The sequence below is a fragment of the Geospiza fortis genome, unplaced genomic scaffold (assembly GCF_000277835.1).
Source record: "Geospiza fortis unplaced genomic scaffold, GeoFor_1.0 scaffold171, whole genome shotgun sequence".
Lineage (NCBI taxonomy): Eukaryota > Metazoa > Chordata > Aves > Passeriformes > Thraupidae > Geospiza > Geospiza fortis.
Genome location: NW_005054313.1, coordinates 9,935,120 through 9,945,532, shown reverse-complemented (window position 1 = coordinate 9,945,532; position 10,413 = coordinate 9,935,120). Strand labels below are relative to the sequence as shown.

Below are 10,413 nucleotides of genomic sequence, written 5' to 3'. Positions count from 1 at the left end.
GGCAGGCGGGAGCGCCGCCGCTAAAATGGTGGCAGCATCCTCCTCCCTTTGCTGGTGCTGGATAAAATTCCCGGCAGCCGCATCCTCCCTTGCTGTTACTGGATAAAATTCCCGGCACAGCTTTCTCCCTTGCCGGGATTCCAGCCTTCCCCCCACGAGCAGGAGTCCGGGGTTTCCAGGCGTCTCTTTCCACTCCCTCCTCTACGGTCCCTAAATTGCATTTCCCTGCCGAGCGCAGGTGTCAGCGCCTGGATGGAGAGTCCCGAAGCTCCTCCGGGAAGGAGCGGGGATCCCGGGAAGCACAGCAGCGGTCGCTCCAAAAAGCCAGGCCCTGGGACAAGGGGACATTTTGTTCAGCCGAGGAGCACTGTGCTGGCAGCGTGCCTACAGCCGGAGCCTCTGCACCTAACTGGGAGAAAATGGAAGTAGGGCAGAGGGAAGGGGCTGAGAGCCCCGGCTGGATGAGGGCTCCAGGCTGGTTCTGTCCCCCAGCGCCGCAGGCCACGTCTCCTGGTCGAGCTGCCTGCTCAGCTCTCCTGCCCCAGGCCAAATTTCAGCCCCCGGTGGGGCGACCCCTCCAGTGGAGCTGCTGCCTGTTCCTGCTGGGAGTGGGATCGCACCCAGCAAACAGAATAGTCACGGCACCAAACTGTGCTGGCCCCTACGACTTCCGTTTGACACCCTCCCTCCAAAAACAGCCTTTCGTTCCCAACAGGAATTATAACGCAAATATTTATTCCTCCAGCCCAGCTCATGCTTTTAAAAGGGAAACTATGAGGCATCATCTGGAGCCGGCGGGAAGCTGCAGCCGCTTCCCTCTTGCTCTCCTCCATCAGCGCACACAGCCCCTCTTCGGCTCTATTTCCCCTCCTTCCCTCCTGGAGGACCTTGGAAAGCTGCTGGAGGGCAGTAACCTGAGCTGCAGCTTTCTCTGCCCTAAGGGATGCACAAATCTTCCATCCAGATGCCCACCTCCGGGTTTAATTGCCTGATGGAAGGAAAACTGTGCTGACAGGAGGCTGGATGTGGTATCCTGCTCAGCGCTCTCCCTGCAGACGTCTGCCAACCAGGGAGGCTGAAGGTGGGAACCTTTGAGGGATGGGGAGGTTAAGGCAGTCCAGGTGCTCATCCTCTTTCCCCGGGTCAGCTGCTTCACATGTTAAAGCGGGGAAGGGGAGGGGAGGGCAGCCCCCTCCCACAGCCAGGCCAGTTCCTGCTGCCCGCTGCTATCATCAATAGCGCTGCACGGCCAGATGGTCGCACACAGCCCACACGCTTGGCACAGAAACCAGGCTCTTTCTGGGAAAAACGGGGGGTGCAAGGGCAGGATACAAGTGCACCCGCTATCTGCAGGTGGCCATCCCCACTCTCAGTATCTCCTCCAGGGGAATTTCCATAGAGAGCTGGGAGGGGAGTCCCCAACGCTGCTGTGAGCTTGGTATTTCATCTCCTTCCTTTTCATCCCTCTCTAGAAACCAACCTGGGGACAGTGAGAACGATCATTTCATCCCCCCAAAACCAGGGAGGGGGAGCAGCCGGTACTTAAAAGTTGGGGTTGGGCTGGGATGAGAAAGACAGGACAAGAGACTGAAGTACCTCGATGTGCAGAGAATTAAACCCACACAAGCGTTTCCTCTGCTCCAGTCAGCACTGGAACCAATTTTTCAATCCCTATTTGGGAGGCACAGCACGCATCCACCCTTAGGTAGCAGGAAGACGCTCAAGAATTTGTCTTTCTGAGAAACCTTTTATTTGGCACGATCAATGGTAGCGTTTTTCAGAGAGAACCCATTCCTTCCTCCCCCCACTGGGGAGAAAAGCCTCGAGGAGAGAGAGGCTTCTGCCGTGCTCGCGCCGCACAAAGCCCTGCTCCAAGGCAGGTCCTGCTGCAACACAGGGAAATTTAGATTTTCCCAAGAACATGTGGGTGTGGAAAGTCCAGCCTTTGCATTTACAGCAGATCACTGCAAACTTTTTGTTAGTAACAACTTTCATGGGAAAGGCCTCAGAAAACAGCTGGATCAAAGGCTGAGAAGCCCCAATTTCCAGGGCTGGGAAGGTGGGGCTGCTGCAAGGGCCACAAGCAGCAGCTGCACCTCAGAGGTCCAAGCACTGTTCCTATGCTGGAGATTTGCCAAGACTCGAACAGAAGCGGGGTCAGGAGCTGAACTGTATCCCTGCGCTATGGGGACAGATCATTTCCCAACACATGACTGCTTTAGCGAAGAACCAGACTGTTAAGGCCTCACAGAAGTCCTGGCAAAGAGTATATAGGTATTTAGTAACAACAAATACAAAAAATCCAGCAGCACCTGGGGCAAGATATTCCACTGTCATGCCCTTTAAACAAAGCCATCCTATCATCATTACTCTGCCCCCTCAGGAGCACGAGGCACAGTGAGGAGCAGGGAGTTTTTCCCTGCGTTCTGCCCAGCTGGGCTGTCCCAGCAGCTCAACTCTCCATCTGGCTCACTGCTCCATCCTGGCCCTCCGGAGACTTTTCTGGCTGAGGGGTGGACAAGTGTTCCAGCTCGTAGTGTCCGTTCCTCGTGGCTGCCTGGTCCTTTTCCCCCGCCAGCTTTTTGCTCCTCTTGCTCTCGATGATCTGCTGGAGCTGCCGCCCGGCGTAGTCGGGCTTGGCCGTGAGCTCGGTGGTGGGCACAGTGAGCCCCAGGATCTCAGGGACCATGTAGGGCCGCAGCCAGCCCACCAGCGGGGTGCTGCCCGGGGTGTAGTGGGTCTGCTTGTGGTAGAAGAGCAGCCCATCGACCTGTGGGCAGGAGAGAGAATGAATGAAAGGGCAGAGCTGAGGCTCCTGCAGGTGAATGACCAGGCACCAGACAATGGCTCTGCTCTCTGTTTGCAGGCCAAAACCACCAGCTGGATCATTTTTCCTCAAGCAGTGCAATAAATAGCGGAAGGGAAAGGAGAAACCTGCAGAGCTGCTGCCCTGAAAGATCAGTGACTCCCAGATGGCTTTAAATTGTCACAGGCAAATGAGTCCAGCTTGGTGTCGGCACAGAGCAACGTCCTCTGGATGTTTTCATCCCATTCTGCAGAAAAGCCAGAGAGTCTCTGAATAAGGCAGCCCACTTTACTGGATTAGGGCTATTTTAAATAATACATTTGGAAAGTAATTAGCCCGAGCGTGTGACGCCAAGGAGCCCCGATTCCTAACAGCTCTTTCAGCTGGCTTATGCCAAAAAAATTCTTAACGTTTCCCAGGAGAGAACTTCTCCTAGCAATCAGTGACAGTTAAGGGCACTCAGGACTTTAAAGGTTTAAGCCCCAACTCTTGTGCTACTATTTCCACACTCTGCAGTGCTGCAGCTGGCTGACGTTTTCCCCACTTCCCCACCGTCTCAGGGATTCTCATCCCCCCTCTTCCCACACTTCCCAGGGGTGTGCTCTGCGAGGTTGGATGCTGCTGTCAGGCTGACTAATGCTGGAGGTGGTGCTCCTCTTAGCTCAGATCCACAAGCTCTTAAAAGGCCATTTGGCTATGAGGAAGAGTGGCTGAGTGGGCAGAAAAGAGAAGAACAAGAGCCCACCTCAGGATGAACTGCTCCCAGGCCCCTCCCTGATCCTACAGACTCCAGAACAGAAACACTGGCTGAGCACAGAGCAGCATATGTCCACTTCTGCTCCACAGATGCTAACCTCTGGCAGACAGGGTAAAGCTCCTGGCACTTTTCTGTCCATAATTTTCAGTCACTGTTAACATCTTGCAAAATAATCCCAGAAAAAGGGGGATTTCTGTGCTAGGAAAACATAAAACCAGAACAGTAAACATCATGATGAGCTTGTGCAACCCCTCTGGATATATAAAGTGAAAAGCTTTTCCCCCACCCTGCCTCCTGGCAAGAATCAGATTCTGCAGCACTCCAGTACATCCAGCCCATTCCTGTGGGTGCGTGGCACTTGATGAGCAACGGGGATTCTCCGGTACCCACAGGAATGTTTCGGTACAGAGCAGAGCCTGGAAGGCCTTCCAGATCACTCCAAATACCTTCCCCAAGCTGGAGAATTCAAAGGAGTTCAGTCTGGTGGAGACAGGTCAGGTTCCCCATTCCCTGATTTCAGTGACTCCTGTATTCCTTCTCGTTTATTTAATTTGTTGGCCGGGTCCCTACCCCGAGTCACCACAGTGACAGTGGCCACATCAGAACCAGGACTGACGCTGTCCCTGAAGGCCTGAACCTGAGGAGAGACTGCCCAGGCAGGATTTAACATTCCACAGCCATGCTTTCCAGATTTTAGGTGCTTAACAGTCCTCCCATTCCTAAACATCGGGGTTTCTCAGAGGCTTTGGCTCCCCTGCCTTTGTGGAAAGCATGGTTTTACTCAGATCTGTGAGAGGGACAGTAGCTCTTAAGATCTACTCCAAAAAACACTTGAAATTCAGAGCCAGTCAACTGACCCAAAGTCTACTGAATTCCAGGGAGTAAGAGTCCACTGAATAGAGTGGATCAGGCCCTAGGTCTGAGGTTACAGATTAACTCTGAAGAAGACTCTGATCTGAAAGCACTGACCTCCTCTGTGGCCACCACACACACAGGATCCCTGTCAGCATCAAAAGATACTGGGTCCACACCTAAGACCACCTCTGTTACCCTCCACCCATAGTCAGGATGTATTTTGCCTCCTGCAAAGTTTACTCTGTTCTGTGCCAGTGGCAGAAGGTGTTTTTGGGGATTTTTGGGCTCCCTCTTGTGGCACGCCACACAGACCCACAGCTCCCTTCTTCCTGGAAAAAGCACCACAGTTCCTGTGGTGTTGGGGCTGCTTTGAGCCAATGTACACCACGTTTTGCTTCTTGGGGTCACACCCTGATACAGTAGAGGGTTTGGGGGGGCAAATCACAGCTGGATCACACAGCTGAAGCCTGTTCAGCTCCATCTCCTGCTCCAGAGTTTCGCAATGGCCTCCTTTGTAGCCCAGAAGTTTGCTGCTCTGACTGCAGTGGGCAAACGCTGCAGCCTCTCCTCACGGGAGCAGATGCCTCAGAAGGGGATGAAGACTTTACTCAGGAAAGCCAGGAATGACTGTTTCTCCAAGAGGCACTTGGAGCATTTATTATTGAGCAAGCCAGCTGAAAGAAAGCTGGGAAGCCTCTTCAGTCCATGTTCAGAGCAGGGTCTGGCAAGACCAGCGAGGGGTTGGGACTTTCCAACTTGCTCTGATGACTGTTCTGGCTTTCACAAGCAGAAAGCAAAGTCATCCCTCACAGCCAAGTTAGTGCCCTTAACTGAAACCTACACCTATTTTAATGGCTAACTCAGGATGGGAGACCATGAGAGATGCTGTCACATCAACGTGGCTTTTGGCTTCGTGGGACAAGAAATCTCTGTGGAAGCTGTTCCTGACGTAGGGCTGAGACTGGGCACTCCCAGGAACAGCTGCAGCCACTGGAGGAGGTTCTGGCTCACAGATGTTGTCACTGTCATTGGGTCGGAATGCCACTGCCTCCTCCATCCCCTTCCCTTGCAGTGACAAGTCAGCCAGGGCAGGCAAAAGCAGCCAGAGCTGATTCCACAAGGGGCTGAGACTCACTGCTCACAACCACACGGAACTGAGCTGGGCGGCACGTGGCTTTGCCCATCCTGCCCTTCCCTGGAGGTCAGAACAGCACAACAGCTGTGGCAGGGGAAGTTTAGAGTGGATATAGGAAATACCTTCCCCCAGGGGATGGTCAGGCACTGGAATAGGCCCCCCAGAGCAGCAGCCATTAGCCCCAAGCTTGCCAGAGCTCAGGGAGCCTTTGGACAACATTCTCAGGCCCAGGGTGGGATTCTTGGAGCTGTCCTGTGCAGGGCCAGAGCTGGAATTTGAGGCTACTAGCAGGTACCTTTCCACTCAATATTGTGTGATTCTTCTTTTAAAGCTGATGAAGCAAACACAGGTGTCCTGCTCTGTAAACAACACTGCTCAGTGATTTCTGTCACAGCCAACTGCCCCCAGCTCCAGTACACCTCAGGCACCCATCATGAACACCCAAACCCCCCAGAAACATTGGGATCTTACCACCACCCTTCTCCTTCCTCCCCACAAAACAGCCAGCTGCCTTGTTGGAAGCACCAACACCAAGGAAACGCACACAACCCCACCTAGGGTAGTGGTCAGTACCAGTTTTGGCCCTAAAAAGGTCAGCTGTCCATCACACTGCTATTTGAACCTGAGTTATGCTGCTGTGGAGGCAGCTTGAGTGTCCTCTCATCCCAAGAGGTTTTTTCAGACACGGCCAACTGCAGCAAGGGCAGCACAAACCCAGGGAGTGCCATGGTTTAACTCTTGCTCGTTTGTATGGTTGAATGAGGTGTGTGACAAGGCAACAAACATGGGCATAGAGGCATCCATCTCACACACAGCAAACAGCAACTTGGCAAGCTTTCTGCAGCCTCAGGAGAGCAAATTCCCAAGGAGAAGGGATGCACCTCTCTCCCAGCACTGGCAGAGCTGTTGCTAAGGCTGGGGTCCAGGCCCCCACCTGAGTGTTCTCACCTCAAAGGGAAAGTCTGTAGCCAGCAGCTCACACAGGCTGTCCGAGGAGCAGGGGAAGTTCTGCAGGCCCACAAATTTGTACTGGAAGAGTAAGAGAGGGTTAAAAGAGGCAATTCTCTGGTCTACAGGAGAACAAGCTGCTGAATCCAGCACTGGTGTGCAGGCAGCTAAAAAGGAAGGATTGCTCTGGTGCAGGATGTGGCATAGGAGGGAAAGGGTGAGGAACAGCTCCCACATACTCCTGATACCTTTTTTCCCAAGCACCTAAGACTGCAGGAAGGACTTTTCAGGAGACCTGACCCAGAGATGCTCTTCTAACCAAAATAGAAAATGATGACCTCCAGGCAGGATGCAAAGCAGACAGGCGTCTGCTCCAGGCTGCTGCCTCAGCCAAGGCAATCTTTCCACCCAGGAAATGAAAGCTGAAACGATTCCCCCCTCCATTAGGTAGTTATCCTCTGGATATTCCTGTTGGGAGTCAGGACAGGATGTTCTCTGAACACAGACACCCTCACTGCAGTCAGCTCTATTTATCACCGAGATGCTCAGCTCACAGGAGCTGCTCTGCTTGGCCATGTCTGAGCAGACAAATCTCTCATGTCTGTACCCAAAATTCATGTTCCAAGCTGCTGTGGACTCTAGGTCTGACCCTCATGTGTAAGCCTTCAAAGGAAGGCTTTTTATTCTGGCTCAGCAGGGACTCTGGGTGGCAAGCCAGCATTCATCCCGACAACTTCAATGATCAGTTTAAACAGAGGGAAGGCTTAAAGCTTTACAAACCCACAAGACTGCCAGAATAAACCCCATTGTAGTCAGGCTGCCAACCAACACTGCTCCTGAAGAAACCACACTGGCTTTCCACTCCATTACAAGGGAAAGCTAAAAACAGCATGGAAGTTAGCTGATACCCTGCAGTGTGATCTCCCTCAGCACTTTGGATGGGGGGAAAAAACCCCACTAAACTCATTTACAATATGCAGTGGTTCTATTTACATCCTGACCACGGCATCCCATTTCATCAGATCTACACTTTGAAGCTTGATCTGTGAGGGGAAAGGAAAAAAAGGAAAAAAAAGCTTCCACTTGTGAAAGAAACTGCTGAACAGGAGAGCTTACCCCTCCCAGCCTCCTCCTCAGTACAAAAGGACTTACTGGATTAATCCTGCTTTTCTCTCCCAGCCCTTCCTCCTCTTGGATTTTTGAGGAGAGCCAGAAGAATCTGAAGTCAGTCTGTGAAAGGAGGTAGAGTTAGTGACCATTCACCACACATCATCTGGCAGCACCTGCTGAGCACATTTGTTCCTCTGCCTTCACCTGGGAGATTTACAAACTCGACTTCATCGGCAGAAACAGCACCCCAAACCCTGTTGCTCCCCCCCAAACACTTATCCAGCAGCCCTAAAACTGTAGAGATGCTGGTGCTTAGGAGAAATTTCTGCCTTTTGCAGAATGAGCTTCACACAGTGCTGGAGCAAAGCAGCTCAGGGAACAGCAGGGAGGGCAGGGTCAGTACCTGGCAGTCATAAACAGGGTGTCCTCTCCAGCACATCACGTCCAGGATGTAGTAGGTCTGCTTGGCCTCGTTGTAGATGCAGTCCAGGATGCTGTACACTGCACAAACAAACACAGCGAGGTGGGGACCTGCTCCTGGCACTGCCCAAGCCAGCTGGCAAATACCAGATCCCAGCTGACATTAATCCTGCCCTGATATGGCACTGTGGCATGCAGAGGGATCTCCTCCTGCTAACACAAACTGCAGCCCCAAAAAGCCTTGAGCTTGAGGAGTCCCACAAGGCTGCAAAGGGACCAGTCAGAGGCACAACAAGCAAGGGCATGTTTCAGAAAATGGCATTTGCCAGACAATAAGCCTCTCTTTTTGGGGCAAAAAAAAGAATTCCAAGACATATTAAGGAAGATGACACCATACAAAGGTGTCTGTTAGAGGACAGAGAGGATGTCAGGGTTTGAGAGTGTCAGTCAAACGGGAAGTTTATTAAAAGATGTGGCAGGACATGAGGCAATGGTTTTAAACTGGAAAAGGGCAATTTCAGATTAGATGTTAGGAAGAAATTCTTTCCTGTGAAGGTGCTGAGTCCCTGGCACAGGTTGCCCAGAGCAGGTGTGGCTGCCCCATCCCTGGAAGTGTCCAAGGCCAGGTTGGACAGGATTTGGAGCAGCCTGTTTTAGAGGAAGGTTCCCTGTCCTTGGCAGGGCAGTGGAACAAGATGAGCTTTAAGTTCTCTTCCAACCCAAACCATTCAGGGATTCTATGTGCTTATTTAGCATAAAGGCATCTGATCCTGCTCCCATCTAGTTATCTCCAGAGATACAGAAACTGGCCTGAAGCTGACCACCCTCAGCACAAAACAGGGGCACAGCTGTGGGCCTCAGGGGAGCTGGAGGAGCAGCACTGGGCCTGTGAGCACACACAAACCCCCAGGCAGTTCCCCTCTCTCCATCCCAGACCCTCCTCACACCTGTACCTTTGTCACTGGTCGAGTTGTGCCGGTTTCCCCCCGGCAGCAGGGATGGGAACCTGCTGACACAGAAGCCACTCTTGGTGTAAGCTGCTGTTGTGCCCTGTGAGGAAAAAAAGGAGAGAAAAAGCCCAGTCAAGCCAGTTGTATGTTGGCTGTGAATGGGCAGACATCCTTCAGCAGCTGGTGGAAGCCCACTTACCCTGGAGGCCACGACAAGAGCCCTTTTCCCGACGGGACACACCACCACAACCCACTCCTGCTCCAGATCTGAGGGGACATCCACCAGCCACTCCGACAGCATCAGCTACAGGGAGCCCAGGGAGAAGAACCAGTCAGAAACAGCTCTCCTCAAGTTATGGACAACAAAGAGCTCAAGGGCAAAGCAAGGAGGTTTTGACTTTGCTTTGACACTGGGTGTTTTAAGGGCAGCTGGCACTGCTTGTCACCCCCAAAAGGGCTCCTTCCCTCACCTCTAATGAAGTCCAACCTGCCTAACATTCTTCCCTAAGTCTTCCTCTTGCTTCCCAGCTGCTGACTGAGCTTCAGACCACAGCACAGGGCTCACATTTGGCACCCCACACCTTGGTCCCCACTCCAGCACTTTATTTTTAAAAACACAGCAGGCCAAAATGTCAGGAGTAAAGAGCCTGGACAAGCTGACCCCTGCAGAGGTTGCCTAAGTAGCTGTGTGTTATCTAGGACCAATATAGCACCCAGGCTGATAAAACCCAGCTGAGTTTGCCCTTTTCTCCTTTCCAAACACAGGGAAACAGAAATCTTTAGCTGAATACTGCCTAACAGGGTACTCATGCTGCTGGCTGAACTGAAATCTCTTGAAGTGGGGGACACAGTGATGCAGAATTAATGGCTGGAATCACTGACCTTCGAGGTCTTTTCCAACCTAAGTGACTCGAAAGCATATCCCATCTCCACGTGTTTTGGAGGTGAACTAAGCACAATTTCTTTGCGAGCACCAAGCCAAGCAGGACACACTCCTCTGAGCCCCCAAATGGCCATCACGGGGGCCTCAAAGCACCCCATATCCCTGCCCCACAGCCACACCTCGCCACGGGGACACAGATAGCCACAACTGTGACCTCAAACCACCCCACACCCCTGCCCCACAGCCACACCTCGCCACGGGGACACAGCTGCCTCCTCACCTGATTGGCGTAGCGCTTGGGCAGCTTTTTACCAGCATCCACGTCCATCGCCTCTTCCTCCGCATCTTCCCCTTCCTTGTCCTCGTCCTCGCTCTCCACCCCTGCCCAGTCGTCCTCCGCCAGCCTCCTGGCATGGTTCACGTAGTCCAGCCGCCTCCTGGGGTCGAGCAAACAACCGGCCGGGGTGTGAGGTCCCGCACGGCACACGCGGCCCGGGCCGCTCCCCTCAGGCAGCTCCGGGCCGGCCCAGCGCGCCCCGCGCCCCCCCC

The 10,413-nt window shown here is 53.1% G+C and overlaps 1 protein-coding gene across 1 annotated transcript in view; it reads right to left on the bottom strand.

Annotated features, from left to right (window-relative positions):
- Positions 1-1,727: 1,727 nt before the first annotated feature.
- SNUPN (snurportin 1) overlaps positions 1,728-10,413 on the bottom strand; it is a 9,819-nt gene continuing 1,133 nt past the window's right edge. The window contains exons 2-8 of the mRNA XM_031055921.1: positions 10,145-10,378; positions 9,181-9,285; positions 8,985-9,081; positions 8,015-8,112; positions 7,654-7,731; positions 6,502-6,582; positions 1,728-2,770 (exon numbers count right to left, since the gene is read on the bottom strand). Coding sequence (XP_030911781.1) covers positions 2,453-2,770; positions 6,502-6,582; positions 7,654-7,731; positions 8,015-8,112; positions 8,985-9,081; positions 9,181-9,285; positions 10,145-10,378 — 1,011 coding nt within the window. The 3' untranslated portion in view covers positions 1,728-2,452. The remainder of the gene's footprint in view (positions 2,771-6,501; positions 6,583-7,653; positions 7,732-8,014; positions 8,113-8,984; positions 9,082-9,180; positions 9,286-10,144; positions 10,379-10,413) is intronic.